Below are 17728 nucleotides of genomic sequence, written 5' to 3' on the forward strand. Positions count from 1 at the left end.
GTACGTCCATAGTGGAACACGTGTTCCATTATGGATGTACAGTTGTGAAATTTTCTCTTATGAATCAACAGCTTTCAGATGAACCAAAATTATATCTAAGCTGAATCTCCAAATTATAAAATACATTGGGGGGGGGAGCCATAAGTCAGCTCAAATTGTAGAAAGGCACAAGCGTAGAAACCTGATGCCAACCTGATGCCATATACAATTCAGTCCTGTTAAAACATTATGTTAAGATTACCTTTTTTTTTTTTACTTGTGCAGGTGTATTAAAGGATATAGATCTCAGGTACAACTGCATTTAGAATATGCTACACTTAAAGACAAATTGACTAAGATTCAAAAACGTTACCTTAAGTTATTAAGAAACTGAAGTATTTTCCTCATATAGAGGGTGCTTTTCAATTGAAAATATGGACTAATGATTAATTCTAAAGAATGTATGAGTCCTTGGTGCTCTCTGAGCCTTGTTGTTTTCTTGCGGACGTTTCATTGACAGACTAGGCAACATCTTCAGTGCAAAGAAGGAGTGGGCCTTGCTCTCAGTTTATATACTGTGGTTTGCCCTGCTTTTGTTGGTGTTGTTCTCTCCTTGGGATTTCTTTGAATGGGCTGTTGTTTGCTGCTTGGTTGATTGCCTGAGTTAATAGTTCCTTGATTAGGGTGTATTGTGCTGTTTGAAGGTTCATCTGGTGTTAATCCTAGTGTTGATTTTTGCATATCTGGGTGTTGATTGCTGGTAAGGGAGTGTACTGGTCTTTTGGCTTTTCTACTGTCTCTTCTGAATGGTATGTAAATGTTGTTTACCTCTATGTGTCTGTTGATGGCTGCTTTGTCTGAGTGCCAGGCTTCCAGGAATTCTCTGGCATTTTGGGATTTGGCTTGGTTTAGGATGCTCACAGTTTCCCAGTTGAAACTATGGCTGAGTCTGTCCATGTGTTGTGAGATTAAGGAGTTCTCATCATGTCTTCTGACTGCTAGTTGGTGTTCGTGGATGCGCTCTGCTAGCCTTCTGCCTGTCTGTCCTACATGGTGGCTGCTACAGTCTTTGCACTGTATGTTGTAAATAACTCCTGTTTTTTCTTCTTGGGCTATTGGGTCTTTTGGGTTGCTTAATATGTTTTGAAGAGTTTTAGTTGGTTTATGTGCTTCGGTGATGCCATGTGGTTGTAACAGTCTGTTGGTCTTCAAAACAAATTAACAGAAATTAATAGAAGCTGCTGTGGTAAGTATCCTCCAAAGAATCAGCATTTTCATTTATACTTTTCTTATGTTGTTACCTAGTTAGGTAATGAAGCATCTGCATGCAAACAGCCAAGCTCAGAGAGCACCAAGGACTCCACAGTTCAACCCTGAGCTACAAATATTTGCTTCGATTGGTAATGTATGGAGAGAATAAAACAATTTTTCAAATTTGGGAGAGGCCTGTGAATAATAAGTATCTAATAGATCTCTCTTTTCCCATGGATATAAGCCATCAATTTTATGGTAGGTAAAATGCAATAGTTTCATGAAAAAGCAGTTTAACTTCAAGGAGATTGTACTGAACATGAGTAGTAGGCAAATAAATTATACAGCTATAGTATTAAAACAGACGGATATACTGAATGCCAATGCATTCCATTCTTCTTCTGCCATGAGCAAGTCCATTTTTCAAGACAATGCACAGGATATTACAAATGTATAAATATTATATAGACAATATACCATTTGAAATATAGGTTTTGAACAAATATTAGGATATAATTAGCTGCAATGTTGCTGGATACAATGAAACACTGGCATTTAGGCTGTTGTGGTCAATTCTGCATGATCCACAGTTTTCAAATTAGAGAGAAAAAGCAGCAGGCATTTATTTTAAAATGTAAGCCTTTCATCTATTTCAAATAAAGATACCCTTGACACTACCTAATACAGATTCAGAACACTGGTCTACTCAATCCAATAATGTGTATTCTGAATAGCAGCAATTATCTAAACTTCAGGTAGGCAATATTTTCTTTTTAATCTTTCCAACTTTCTATGCTGTGGTCTGAAGATGGAGCTGGATCGTCATGCACATAAGCAGGCATACTACTACTGAACTAGAGAATTCTCTATAGCCAACATTTCACTATATATAATTGGTTACCTGTTCAAGGCCTGGATTTTCAGACCCTCCTCAATGCTGTGGCTCAAAGCTTGCTGATTATTGTGCTTGCTGATCCTTGCTAAAACTCTCTCCTGGTGAGCCTCATATTCATCACGACTTGGGTAAATTTTACTGATGAGGGCATCAAAGTTTGGGTCTGGTCTCAATGATCTTTTAGAAACAAGCTTTTTACGACATGTAGGGCATTCTTTGTTTCTGAGAATAAGAAAAAAAATCCAAAAATATGCTCTTACCTTATTCCATAAGAATGCATACTTCTTGAATTGTTCGCACACCTTGGCAATTTCTTTTTGGAATACCTAATGACCCCTTGTCACACTGGCAACAGTCACTTGTTAGTTTTGCACATCTCAGAATCCAAATCCTTGATGATAATAAATTTCCTACACTCCATTACTGACATTATATGGATTGCACATAATTGACAAAGGCATAGCAGTTAAAGCATGAGGCAGTACAGAATTCAATGGAATGATCTGGTCAATGTCACTGACCCTCACTGCTTAGTCCTGTATATGGTTTGGTGATTTGGTGACAACTTAACAGTAAAAAGATCTTAGCATTCTTTATGCATCCCCTTTTTCAAAGGCTGAAAAAAGTAAGTGGTTGCTTGGAGTCAGTGTAATATACTGGACACAGTTCTTGATCTGAACTCCAAATTGAAATCCCTGCTTGGATATGAAGTGCTCTGGATGACCTTGGATCAATTATTTCTCCAGCAAACCTACCTCACAAGATTAAGTGGGATGGCAAAAACACTCATACCATCCTGACTGCAAATTCTTTACAACCTTCTTTGGGTCTTGACTCTGGCCAGCCATACAGGTGACAAGACACAACTTCAGAGGAGAAGAAAGGCAAAAGTATTTTTGTAGTTCCTTTGTGGCAGACCTGTGACAGGCAACAAGCAGACCACAGTCCCACGCATTATCAAATTTGGCTGCAATCTGCTTTTTTTTGCCTCTCTCACTCACCCACCTTTCTTGCTAAAATAAGAAGCAAATGGATTTGTTATAATTACCCCCAATCCACATACTCCAACATAGGGCCAAAAACAGTGGCCTTTTCCGTACCTGAGACATTCATGCATCATTGGCTGTATCCCACGTGGCCTCCAACTCCCAAAACATCTTTCTATCCCTGGTACAATGTGACCAGAATTCCAAGGTACTGCTCAGAACTATAGTCCATTCCAGAACAGTGGTTTTTTTTTTCATGTACCAACTTACCCACTTCTGAGGGCCGTGATGATACAATCAGCACAAAATCGATGAAGACATTCTTTAGTAGTCATGGTATTTTTCAGCATATCCAAACAAATGGGACACATCAGCTCACTGTGGAGACTTCGGGGTGACACCACTATCTCCAGCCCATCTGTTATAGCTTCCTAATGAACAAAATAGTGTTCTCAAGCAATTATTTCCTTGCCTCATTGAAATTAATGTTTACAAATGCTACATTTTTTAAATACTCTTATAATTTCATTACTTTTCTCACTACCTAATTTCTTCTGGTACAAATTATTTAGGGTGTGGAAGATCACATTCATGCTAAAACAATACAGCTATACAATCTGTATCACTACAAACTTATACAAGGATGGGGAAGAAAGCAATAATACCTGGGGTGTTCTTTGAAGTTCATATAAACTCAGTTCCCACGTTTTGCTCAATGGTTGTGTTCCATTTGTTTGTACAGCCTGAGACATGGCTAAAAGAAAAACAGATTCTTCTTCATCATCATCATCTTTTTATCCGGCCTTTTTAATATATAACTCAAGGCAGCAAACATACCTAATACTCCTGCCTCCTATTTTCCCCACAACCACCACCTTTTGAGGTGGGTTGAGCTGAGAAAGAGTGACCAGCCCAAAGTCACCAGCCAGCTTTCATAATTTTAAGGATACTTTATATACAAGCATAAGAATAGTCCTGCTGGAGCAGGCCAAAATCCATTCTAGTCCAGCATTTTGTTTCTTACAGTGATCAATGAAATGCCTCTGGGGTGCTCTCAAGCAGGAGATGGAATTATCTTTATCCCACCACTGTTCACCTAAACTGGTATTTGGAATCACACTGTCCTCAACCCAGAGACAATGAGTCTTCAAGATTACTAGTTTTTGACTAACCTGTCTTCCATGAATCTATCCAACTCCTTTTTAAAGGCATCAAAGTTAGTGGCCATCACGTTTTGTGGTAATGAATACCATAGGTTACCCAAGCACAGGGTGAAGTACTTCCTTTTTCTTGATCCCTTCCAAATCTCCTTTAAATTAGTTCAATTAATTCAATGAGTTCAGCTTCCAATTAGTTTCACTGGATGACCCCTAGTCCTAAGGCTTTCGGACAGTGTGAAGAATTTCTCCCTGTCTACTTTTTCCACACTATACATGATTTTATACATCTTGAACAGGTTGTCTCTCAGCTGACATTTTTCTGCATTCTATATGTAACAAACTACACCCCTCATACTATTTCCAATTCCACTATGCATTCTCACTCCTCACATCTTGAATTGTACACAGAAGCTCACGGGCAACCAGTGCAGCTCATGGCGCAGTGGGAACCCATTGGCATACCAACACATGCCCATCACTGCCCATGTTGCTGCACTGTAGATCAGCTGTAGCTTCTGAAAAGTCTCCAAGGACAGCCCTATGTGGAATGCATTGCAAGAGTTAAACTACAAGGTGATGAGGGCATGAGTGACTAGGCCTTCTGATCCAGGAACAGGCACAACTGGCAGAGCAGATGGAGCTGTGCAAAAGCCCTTTTCACCATAGATGCTGCCTCCTCTTTGAGCAAGAACTGTGAATTCAAGATGACCCCAGATTGCACACCAGTCTTGAATGGGGAAGTACAACCCCATTCAAGACTAAAGATGGAAAATCACCAGATCCAGGGGCCCTATTCACAGCCATTTGGTCTTCGCAGGATTGAACAAGTGTCTGTTTCTCTGCATTGAAACCCACAGAGCCTTTAGGTACTCAGACAGGACAATAACAGTGCCACTTGGCTGGTCTTTGTCAAGATGTATAATGGGGTATCATTAACAGATTGATAATACTGGACCCCAAACTGATAGAGGACTTCACCCAGTGGTTTCAGGTAGTTATTAAACAGAATGGGAGAGAGCATCAAGCCCTGAGGCACCCCACAAATGACAGGCCAAGAGTGCGATCTGTCCCCCTGTCAACACCAACTGGAACCAGTCACAGAGAAAGAAGATCCACCAGTGATCCCCAACTCCCAACCTTTGCAGGATACCAAGATCAACATTATCAAAAGCTGCTGAGAAATTAAGGAGCACAAGAATGGGCATACCGCCCACAACCGGGTTCTGCCACAGGTTATTAACAAGCACAACCAATGTGTCTCTGTACTGTATCCTGGAGTGAAATCTGACTGAAACAGGTCCACTTTAATGAGAAATGTCAGAATAGTATCCAATTTAGAATATAGGTACAAAATATTAGTATAAATCAGTTGTTTATAACTTAACTGGATCTCAAGTAATCTTATACCTAATTACTTTAATTTAAAATAATTATAATGTAAAACATTTCCTCTAATGTTTAACTCATATATCCATGCTGTATGGAATCAAGCTGAACAGAAGATTTCAGGATCTTTCAGTGAAGATGACTGTAAAATCTGTGAACCCAATCAAGAGTGGTTTGATGTCTTCAGTGAAGAATTTGCAGCAAGCATCTCACCAGTCACACTTTGTTACTGGAAATGAAGCACATTATCTGTTTCCCATGAGGCAGCATGTTCTAGTTGGTGCACCCTTAGGAATTGGTAGTTTCCTGCTAATGGCAATATTAGATCATAAAAGTTGTTTACTTATACTGGCCTGTGAAGACCATTGTTTCTATTAAGATTACCAACATGTTCCTTAGCTGATGCACAGTGACAGTTACACCTATGGCCTTCCACAAATACAGCTACCAATGTGCCATACACATTCCACCCTGCAGGACATCCATGCCCTCATCCACTTATCAGAAAGAACTTCAAGGGGAAATTCATTTTGTATTGTGAGAAGCAAGATAGCCCTCTCATTGCCCTACTTGGGGGATGTGCAGAGAAGAGTGAGATGAGCTTCTCACTTTGCAAAGTCTGAGTACCTATGGCATGTGATAGAGATTCACACTTCTTCCAAGTGTTTGTATTACTTAAAATGTTCCTGCTGCCTTACTGGGTTCCAGAGGATTTGCTGAAAGGGAAATACCAGGTTTGTTTAATCGTGATTTATGAAGTCGTAATGGTTATATTCATGTACCTTGATGAGCCAATAACCCAATATACAATTTATCATCCTCACAAGCCTATCATAATCAAAAGCAGGATTTTTTTCTATTTCTTTGTACACAAAACAATAATGATCATACCAGATCTATGTGTAGAACTCTTGCTAAAAGGGCAACACGTAGTGAACCCGCCTACTCTCAAATCCTCTAGAACCTGGGAAAACTGGTAAAGTTGTTCCCTCAAACTAGGTTGCTCAGATATTTAGATGTAAGGAACTTACATAAAATGCCACTGTTTCCAAGCATTTGCACAGACAATTTCTAATTGGAATATACTTTGTTTACCCAAAAGGAAGATAATTGTGAATTCAGATTTCTCCCTGTAAAGAAGCTTAAACAAACAAACAAAATCATCTACATTACTGCATTCTTAGTGAACCTAAGAGACCCCACACCTTTTAAAGGTAAATTGCTTGGGAGATAACCTAATCTTTTCTTTCAGGTACAAGAAATACCTGAGCAAAGAATCTCATGTTGTTGTTGTTCTTGGTAATATTAGATGTAAATCATTCTTGAAAGCAATTCCCAATTATTTTGCATATCCTAAACAAGGAGGAAAGTAGTCAGCCATAAATGGAACTGAGAACCCACAGGTATCTTCTTCAGATGCCTTTAGCATAAACATTCATTACTAAATATAGGTTTGTAAGAATTTATCAACAAATACAAACAATTTTATTACAAATATAAATGTCCCTTAAATTTCAAAGTTCAAAAATATTTATTTTGGTTAATCTGTTAATTTAAGTAATATAAAAACACTTGAAATATATCAAATTGGACACTTGCATTTTGATATTTGATGATTATCTGAGTTTAAGCAAAACAGGTCCTCAACCAGTGCATATTCAATAAATTATGATCAAAGAAACCATGATTTAGCACAATATGCAAACTCATAGAGTAGTCTACCTCCTGGCTAGATATATGGACTGGATTTGTACACTGCATTAAGCCATAGTGTGACAAACCATGGTTTATGCACAATGATTTTGTGTATAAACCATGCACAAAACATCCTGAAGAAAATGTTTGTGAGAAGAAAGGACACCAGGCATCTAAATATTCCAACACTCACTCCTGGATACTTATGTGGTGAAGCAGCTGATCTTCCTCAAGGAGAATCTTCCCTTTTTGGATTTCCCTGACCTGCCACTGGAGGGGGCTAGCCCCTTATCTCATTTTCCAAACTCTCTCCCCATGTGTGGTCAATGATGAGTCCCTAACACCGAATCTGAGCCACTAACTCAAGCAAGTCAAGTCAAACTGGTATGAATCTTTGACTTCTTTCACTTGAGAGATGTATGTTGGAATACATTCCATATGACTCACCTGGCTCTCTCTTTTAGTACCTGAGCAATGTCACTAAGGCTTACATGGAGGAGACTCCATGTGACTTTATCTAGTCTCTGCACCATCTGAACTGTACTGGAACTCATTCATTTCTCCTATGGAGCCCTCCCCTCATTATACCATTATAGCCCACCTGGCTAATGATGATACTGCTGCTTCCACTGACTGACCCAGCTGGGCCAAACAGGACACACTGATGCCAACACACACACATGCAGCATGGATACAACGGTCTAGCCAGCAGCAGATACCCAGTCAAGACAGAAAAAAAAATGAGGATTCTTCCCTTCTCATCATGCCACTCTTCGATTCTCTGAAGTTAAACTACTGCTGGTTTTTGTACAGTACAGATGCCTACTGTTGCTGAGATTCAAAATGCACTTACATATACAGAGAGCATGCCTTTACTTTCAAAAGCACTCTGAAAACATTAACAGGACAAAAGAGCATGCAAAGAGTGCACATGCATACCTAAACTCAGCAAATAATCTTAAATGTAATTTTCCTTTTTGTCCCAAAAACTCTATGCTAATGGCTTGACCTGGTTTGGTTAGCTCTTTTGGAATGTTTGATTCTGCACTTTCAAAAACCAAAGAGTAACCCTGGTTGGTTGGCTTGATGTCACTCATTTATTGTTACTTTCTATGCACTGCACCCTCTTATTCCCTTCCATGTGTGGAGGATTCAGATTGCATTTAAAAATCTATACTCGCTGTCTGCATATACAAATGTGTGTTCACTCTGTACATGCTCTTACAGTAGATCCTACTGACACAGTCCATTGTCCATTTTGCTTAAAAGACATGTTTGAACTTGCTGATTTGTGTGACCTGTTTCCATCAGCTCTTCAGTATGTCCCTTTAGCATTTCCATCGTAAAAAGAAGGGTTGTTTTGCCGAATAAAGCTCTGTATATGATCCATGATTACTCTGCAGCCAGGCAGAGGGATTTATTTGTTTCCCAGTATTGGACCTCTCTCCTGTGTAGCAATACTCCCCCCCCCAACAACCTTTCCAATATTCTCATTCCACCAGACAGAAACTGCAATTTCTTTTTTTCTTTTTCCTTAGCAAAAAGTAAAAAAAAAAAAAAAAGTGGGGGAGGGAAACCATAGTAAATCTGCACTTCAGGTGGAAAATCTTTAAATACAAGAATTAGGGCAGACAGTCCATGTTCCTGACTGTCTGCAATGGTAGGCTTCAATTTAGAAAATATAGGTTTAGAAAACATTTGTTTTTAAACATATTTAAAGTAACTCCTTAATGGAGTAATTGGAATTTATTTAACTATTTCTTCCAGGATGCCCTCCTGTCCTGGAGGTGGTAAATGACTGAAAGGGCTGTGTCTTGTGTGCTGTATCAAAACCATAGCCACCTTACTAATAAACTCTCCTTACTTTCCTTTCCATCAAGAATACCTGTACCATAGGACAAGCTACGGTATTGTTGTTTTCTAAGTTCAAGGAAGGCTAGAACTAAGGCTTCCATATCTGAGTTGCAAAAATCTGGTTGTTCACTAGATGACAATAAAGAGTTATAGTCTTCAGTATCTCTTTGCTGCCACTTCATGGCTTTCTGGATTTTTGCATGCCAAGAGGGTTTTTCTGAGTCCTCGCTGTTTCTTATGGTCAAACCCTTGAAACGGATTTTTTTATTTTGATGAAACACTAAACATCCAAACCAGTTGCAGTTTTGTTCCATTACACCAGCTTGATGGAACTTTCAGGATGAATGTTTTGTTTCAAGTTTGGAACAAAATACACTTTCCATGAGATTGGACACCCCAACCTTAAACTAATACGTTAACTCGGATACACATATCTATTAATACAAAACTAAGCCAAAGCAAGCCAATCCTACCATAGCGTAGCATAGCATAGTACGTGAATCTAGTCAACATGTTTTTTCCACTGCCCCTATATTTTTAGAAGCAGCTATTTTTGGTTCTTCTAAATACAAAAAAATTATATTCCAGCTTTCTGAAACCTGATACTTTCCAGATGTGTCATCTTCAACTACCAGAATTTCCCCAGTCAGCATAGTTACTGTTGAGAATTTTGAGTGAGGTCCACATATAAGGATGACATTGAGGTTGGAGAAGACTATTTTATTTAATTGTTAGGCACAAGCTATTATTATAAAGATGGAACAGTGACTTTTAATTCAGAAACAGGCAATCTCTGATCATCCTCTAGCATCATGTTTGCAACCCTCAGAACCTCATGAAGTCGGAGGGATAATATTTTTGGACTTTAGTCTTTCTGATCTTCCCCATTTGAGAGGGTTAAGTAGCAAAGTGGGTGCATTAAGTCTCTACAGGGAAAAAGCACCCATTTTCTTCTTTAAACAGTCAAAACTAAGAACAAAAAAAATCCAACCCTGCCTTTTCCATTGATATGACATCACCACACTTTCTGTAGTCCTGAGGTAAGATACCAACATAAAATGCCTGAGGCCAAAAATAGTTGCCTACCCCTACTGTAATGGATAGGTTCACAAAAGGTTCACCTAGTCAAATATAATTAGGTGCCATTTTGAACCTAATTATTTATTATTGTATGAATCCAACTACTACAGCTTATTCAATAAACCATAACTAAACAATGCAGTATGTAGTGCTACTAACTTCAGCAAAGGATCATTACCTTGTCATGGTGCTGGAGCTTGAGCACCTCAACGATGCCATGAGCTAAACTGTGAAGGGCCACCCAAGACGGGAAGGTCATGACAGAGAGATTCTTGGAATGGGTCACTTCACATCAAATGACCACCAGATCTACTACTGTGGACAAGAGGACCACAGAAGAAATGGAGTAGCCTTCATAATTAATAGTAAAGTGGCTAAAGCAGTGCTTGGATACAATCCAAAAAACGATAGAATGATCTCAATTCAAATTCAGGGCAAGCCATCTAACATCACAGTGATCCAAATATACGCCCCAACCAGAAATGCTGAAGAAGCTGAAGTAGAGCAGTTCTATGAGGACCTGCAGCACCTACTGGACAACAAGCCTAAAAGAGATGTTATTTTCATCACGGGAGACTGGAATGCTAAGGTGGGCAGTCAAATGACACCTGGAATTACAGGTAAGCATGGCCTGGGAGAACAAAACGAAGCAGGACATAGGCTGATAGAATTTTGCCAAGACAACTCAATGTGCATAACAAACACTCTCTTCCAGCAACCGAAGAGACGGCTTTATATGTGGACTTCACCAGATGGACAACACCGAAATCAGATTGACTACATCCTTTGCAGCCAAAGGTGGCGGACATCTATACTGTCATGAGTAAGGACATATACAGTCGGTAAAAACAAAACCTGGAGCTGACTGTAGTTCCGATCACGAACTTCTTCTTGCACAATTTAGGATCAGACTAAAGAGATTAGGGAAGACCCACAGATCAGCTAGTTATGAGCTCACTAATATTCCTAAGGAATATGCAGTGGAGGTGAAGAATCGATTTAAGGGACTGGACTTAGTAGATAGGGTCCCGGAAGAACTATGGACAGAAGTTCGCAACATTGTTCAGGAGGTGGCAACAAAATACATCCCAAAGAAAGAGAAAACCAAGAAGGCAAAATGGCTGTCTGCTGAGATACTAGAAGTAGCCCAAGAAAGAAGGAAAGCAAAAGGCAACAGTGATAGGGGGAGATATGCCCAATTAAATGCAAAATTCCAGAGGTTAGCCAGAAGAGATAAGAAATTATTTTTAAACAAGCAATGCGTGGAAGTGAAAGAAGACAATAGAATAGGAAGGACAAGAGACCCCTTCCAGAAAATTAGAAACATTGGAGGTAAATTCCAGGCAAAAATGGGTATGATCAAAAACAAAGATGGCAAGGACCTGACAGAAGAAGAAGAGATCAAGAAAAGGTGGCAAGAATATACGGAAGACCTGTATAGGAAGGATAACAATATCGGGGATAGCTTTGACGGTGTGGTCAGGGAGCTAGAGCCAGACATCCTGAAGAGTGAGGTTGAATGGGCCTTAAGAAGCATTGCTAATAACAAGGCAGCAGGAGACGACGGCATCCCAGCTGAACTGTTCAAAATCTTGCAAGATGATGCTGTCAGGGTAATACATGCTATATGCCAGCAAATTTGGAAAACACAGGAATGGCCATCAGACTGGAAAAAATCAACTTATATCCCCATACCAAAAAAGGGAAACACTAAAGAATGTTCAAACTATTGAACAGTGGCACTCATTTCACATGCTAGTAAGGTAATGCTCAAGATCCTGCAAGGTAGACTTCAGCAATTCATGGAGTGAGAATTGCCAGTTGTACAAGCTGGGTTTAGAAAAGGCAGAGGAACTAGGGACCAAATTGCCAATATCCGCTGGATCATGGAAATAGCCAGGGAGTTTCAGAAAACCATCTATTTCTGTTTTATTGACTATTCTAAAGCCTTTGACTGTGTGGACCATAACAAATTGTGGCAAGTTCTTAGTGGCATGGGAATACCAAGTCATCTTGTCTGCCTCCTGAGGAATCTGTATAACGACCAAGTAGCAACAGTAAGAACAGACCACGGAACAACGGACTGGTTTAAGATTGGGAAAGGAGTATGGCAGGGCTGTATACTCTCACCCTACCTATTCAACTTGTACGCAGAACACATCATGCGACATGCTGGGCTTGAGGAATCCAAGGCTGGATTTAAAATCGCTGGAAGAAACATTAACAATCTCAGATATGCAGATGATACCACTTTGATGGCTGAAAGCGAAGAGGAACTGAGGAGCCTTATGATGAAGGTGAAAGAAGAAAGTGCAAAAGCTGATTTGCAGCTAAACCTCAAAAAAACCAAGATTATGGCAACCAGCTTGATTGAGAACTGGCAAATAGAGGGAGAAAATGTAGAAGCAGTGAAAGACTTTGTATTTCTAGCTGCGAAGATTACTGCAGATGCTGACTGCAGTCAGGAAATCAGAAGAAGCTTAATCCTTGGGAGAAGAGCAATGACAAATCTCGATAAAATAGTTAAGAGCAGAGACATCACACTGACAACAAAGGTCCGCATAGTTAAAGCAATGGTGTTCCCCGTAGTAACATATGGCTGCGAGAGCTGGACCATAAGGAAGGCTGAGAGAAGGAAGATCGATGCTTTGGAACTGTGGTGTTGGAGGAAAATTCTGAGAGTGCCTTGGACTGCAAGAAGATCAAACCAGTCCATACTCCAGGAAATCAAGCCAGACTGCTCACTTGAGGAAATGATATTAAAGGCAAAACTGAAATACTTGGGCCACATAATGAGAAGACAGGACACCCTGGAGAAGATGCTGATGCTAGGGAGAGTGGAGGGCAAAAGGAAGAGGGGCCGACCAAGGGCAAGGTGGATGGATGATATTCTAGAGGTGACAGACCCGTCCCTGGGGGAGCTGGGGGTGTTGACGTCCGACAGGAAGCTCTGGCGTGGGCTGGTCCATGAAGTCAAGAAGAGTCGGAAGCGACTAAACGAATAAACAACAACAAAGTGCTACTAAACAGAACATGGCTTAGTACAATGTGTGAAGTGGTCAGGGTGTGAAAATGCAAGCCTTATTATGTTAAAAAAAAAAAGGCCATACAAAACATTTCTATTTTGTTAAACAAAATATCTGGCCTAAGACCCAGCCAAAAATAATCCTGTTTCCAGTTCTTTTTACCAAAAGTACATAACTTGGCCACAATGTACTCATAAAATTGTAGTACTATTTATGATGTAGCACAGATTGATTAACTTTCTGACTTATTTCATAGGATAAACTTTCTGCTACCAAAAGTAGATACTGAACAGGTAAAGAGGCACTCCTTTGACATGTCCACACTATAACAAAACCCAAGAGCATTCACTCATTCAGCTTCGAGGAAGATACAAATAAAGCATCAAACTTCTCTCCAAATTATTCTTCTATAGTTATTAATCGGAACAAGCTGTTGAACCAAGAAACTCCCTATCACCAATGAGGGGAAAAGGTTCATATAGGCAGAACTGTATGATGATAGCAATGGCTAAGACAAAGTTTGAAAGTATGAGACAAAGGAGAAGTCTTTCGTAGGTATACTCAGGCTGATTTACACGCCACACTGAATCATAATGTAGTTTGATCTTACCCTACTACAATGTGTAAACCCAGCCACTATTTAGTATTCAGAGGCATGCTACCTTTGAATATGAAGGCTCAATTCAGCCATCAATAATAGCAACTCTCTATGGCAGGATAGATATTAGACCTGGCTAAAGAGGAAAGAGATGCTCTACATATGAGTGAGTCTTGAAAAAAAACATTTCAGACATGTCACTTGCTGTATTAACCAGAGCTGGAGACCAAGAGAGCAATGCTATTTTGTTTGCATTCCTTTCTTTCTGCATTTATTTCCTGAGAGCTCATGACATTTTTAAATAGTTAAAGCAACATTTTTGCTTTAACTATTAATAATCCTGTTATTTTATGTGACTAATCAGAGTAGGAACATTAAAATGTGGGGTATTAAATGACTTATACTGACTATTTTACAGCCTTTTACTTTGGCCCATACCTGGAATCAAAATCCTAATATTTTCATTCAGGACACTTCCTATACTTCACTAACCCAGAAACTAAGCCACAATGTAATATATGCATTCTTTAGCCATTCCTAAAGGCATCCACAAGTTGCATTTTGCTTTCAAACTATATAAACCCCAGGAAGAGAGCAATTCTGTTTTGTGTATTTGAAGTGATAAAGTTACATTTATTCATATCAATACAATAATTCACAGTTCTTTTTGTATGCACTTACATTAACTCACATATACACACTTCTGTAGGCAGGTACTGACCACAAGTATAAAATGCTTTTATGTCACATTCTTTATTCATTCATTCATTCATTCCATTCTACTTTGCATGACAGCACACAACTTTACATTCATTCCATCTTCACCCCAACCTGTATGGTAGGTCGGGAAAGTTAGTATTCCTTGCTAGAGAGCCTTTAAGCATTTATTGGCATAAAATAGACCTTTCAATAAATAACATACTTTTAATCAAAATCACTAGTAATATAAAAAATGTTTGGCTTCTCCTAGTTCATTCAAAAAGAATGACCATCTATTTCTTGGACTTCAGTGTCAACTTCTATTACAGTACTTAATTTCTCTCATTGCTTCTCTGCCTACATGTGTGATCCATTTGCCTAATTTTAATTAATTTCTACTGACCTAACATATTCAAACAGACTTCTCCTTCCCAATTATCATAACAGCCAACTGTGAAGAGCAAGAAATCATTCAATGCTTCTATCCACTTATTTCCCGACTAAATTGTAATATTTAGACAGAAGTCCATTGCATTTTTGAGGCCAGTGATTTCGTCTAGAAACCATATTGTGTTGCTGTGTTTCACCAGAAGTTTAAACTCTCAACAAGTGAATGGAAATTAAACAAAAAACAATACAAAAATGCCAATTATGCAGTAAGGTAAGATTTGGGAAGAACAAGAGATGTTCAGTGATTCCTTTAGGTAGGTAAAAATATCTGGATTTAGGCACCTAAGAGCAGCTGCACCAGGAAATGTTCCACAATCTGCTAAAATGTATCAATTATTTAAAATATACAAGTACTTAGAGGGGAAGGAAAAAACGATGTCAATGTGTTCGAAAATATAAGTGTTTCATAAAGCAACCAAAAATAAATTCCTGTACACTGTCCTTTTAGTTTAAAATAAAGTAAAAATTTAAAAGAACAAAACAATAGAAGAAAAATGTGCACACTATCCATTTAAATAATACTAAATCCATGGCAACCTTATTAGACTTTAGATTACATAATATCATAAGGTAGGTTAAAATGGTGAATGTTGAAAAATTAGACTATTGCAATAATACACTGAATTTTTTTTCTATTTCTTGTTTAAAACACTTTTTTGGATGAATAATTTACAGCAGGTAATTTTCTTTGGAAGCAAATCAAATACTGTAATGTAATAATTATTTAGAACACTCTATCTTCCTTCCAAATTAAGACTCAAGGCCAACTTCTATACCTCTAATCTTGAACTTTAGAGGGAGTTATCAACCTTCTGAAAAGTCTACCAGCTCTTTTTGCAAACATCACTTATCTGGATGTAGCCTCTGACTGAAAGAAGCATACATAAAACTATGATTCATATATAACGCAACAGGCTCTGTAGAACATAGATAATTTTGTTGTGTTACCGTACCATTAATATATCTGATCCTGTAACATATATAGAACAGCACTTTTCTCACACAAGAGCATCAGGTTTAATAAATAAAATTTATGAAATCCTTTCCCCCTCCCACAACAAAACTTTTAACTAGCAAAGTATACTGACCAATTATCAGTCAAATATTATCCAAATCCTATCATTTGATTGTAGTTTGACCTATGTCAAAACTAACAAATATTCAATGAAACTAATACTATCATAAACATAAGCATCTTTAAATCTGTCAGCTCAGCCACACTTTGAATTTTACAGTTTTAAAATGTTGGAAATTGAATGACAGAACTCCCATCTTATTTGGTTTAAACTTAAAGCAGTGAGTTTTACTATTACAAACAAAAACAGCCAACTTTGGCCTTTAAAAAAAGAGATGTCATCACAAAGCCATTTCACTCTCGACAAACCTAAAAACACACAACTGGCATCCTGTCATACTGAAAAACAACAGCATCTCTGGTCAAGCCCAGCAGTTTTTGGATCCTGTGAGAGTTCAAAGTTCACAAGAGGAATGCCTTTAAAAATGAAGCAATACCTAAGCAACCAAGCTCTTTCAAAGGGATTAAGCTACTCAAACATTTTCACTCGTCAAAATACAAGTCTCTCTAACTCCTTTTACTTTCCACCGACAGATACTCTGAAAACATCGTTTCAGTCCTAAAAACATGGGTGGCAACAAGTATTCCACTTGTTCTTCCAAGAGTGCACTCTGGCAACAAGCTTGTCCACTCGCGAACACTCGATGCAAACCTTTTCATTAATGTTCGAACTCCAAAGCTTTCCCAAGAAAAGCAGGCGCGCGCATGCACACATGCAAGAGTCCAGCGGGCAACAATCGCATTTGTATCCGCCAACCCTGGCAAGACCACCGGAGACGGAGCGATTCCGAAAGCCGTGCAGACGAAGGCAGCCGGAGCAGCGGAGACAGATTACACAGGGCCGCTGACATCTTGACTGGCCCTTCCTGAGAGCGGTCGGGTGGCTCTCTTTCTCAGCCTGAAATGAGCGACCAGGCAGCCACCCCTCCAACCGGTCGCTAAGGGGGTGTCTGATCAGGACGAAGCCGAAAAGGGGGGATGGGGGAATGGAAGTGGAGGCGAAAGGGACCGGACCGGAACGCAGACACGCGTCCGATGGAGCGCCCAGAGACTGACTTCCCAGCGGGGCCCCGAAGGGGAACCAGGCGGAGGCTTTCTGGCCGGGAGAGCCTCCCCTTCGAGCCCCACTCCGCCGCCCTCAACAGCTGAGCAAGGCCAGCCAGATCCCCCGCCGCCCTGTCTTCTTCCTACTCACCGGCCCCGTTGCTCGCTAGGTCTCGGAGGCCGGCCCGCTCCCGCCCGCGCGCCTGGTTCTCCTGCCCGTCGCGGTCGTCGTCACCGCCCCCGCCGTCGGCGCCCCCGCCCCCTCCTCCCGCAGCCAGGGCTGAGGCGCGTAGACCGCGGCTGCCTCAGCCCCCTTCCTCGCTAAGCAACACAATATGGCGAGCAGCGGCAAACAGCTGCCGCAAAGGACGCTGGGAAAACAAGCAGGGAGAGGTATATTATACACGGCAGGAACTGAGCGGGCGAGGAGGGGCGGTGAAGTTCCGCGGAAACTCCGCCCATTGGCCACGCCCCTCTCGTCTTCGTTGTCCGCAGGTTACGAGTGAGGTTGGCTGCTGTTTGTTCGCGTTCTGCTGCTGTGTTCCAGCGC

At 40.0% G+C, this 17728-nt stretch overlaps 1 protein-coding gene across 1 annotated transcript in view; it reads right to left on the bottom strand.

The window, feature by feature from the left end:
• The window catches only part of RNF2 (ring finger protein 2), a 29550-nt gene extending 12112 nt beyond the window's left edge, over window positions 1-17438 (bottom strand). The window contains exons 1-4 of the mRNA XM_063298419.1: window positions 17330-17438; window positions 3777-3865; window positions 3382-3542; window positions 2132-2347 (exon numbers count right to left, since the gene is read on the bottom strand). Coding sequence (XP_063154489.1) covers window positions 2132-2347; window positions 3382-3542; window positions 3777-3863 — 464 coding nt within the window. The 5' untranslated portion in view covers window positions 3864-3865; window positions 17330-17438. The remainder of the gene's footprint in view (window positions 1-2131; window positions 2348-3381; window positions 3543-3776; window positions 3866-17329) is intronic.
• Between the last annotated feature and the right edge of the window lie 290 nt (window positions 17439-17728).

Source organism: Candoia aspera, chromosome 3 (assembly GCF_035149785.1).
Source record: "Candoia aspera isolate rCanAsp1 chromosome 3, rCanAsp1.hap2, whole genome shotgun sequence".
NCBI lineage: Eukaryota > Metazoa > Chordata > Lepidosauria > Squamata > Boidae > Candoia > Candoia aspera.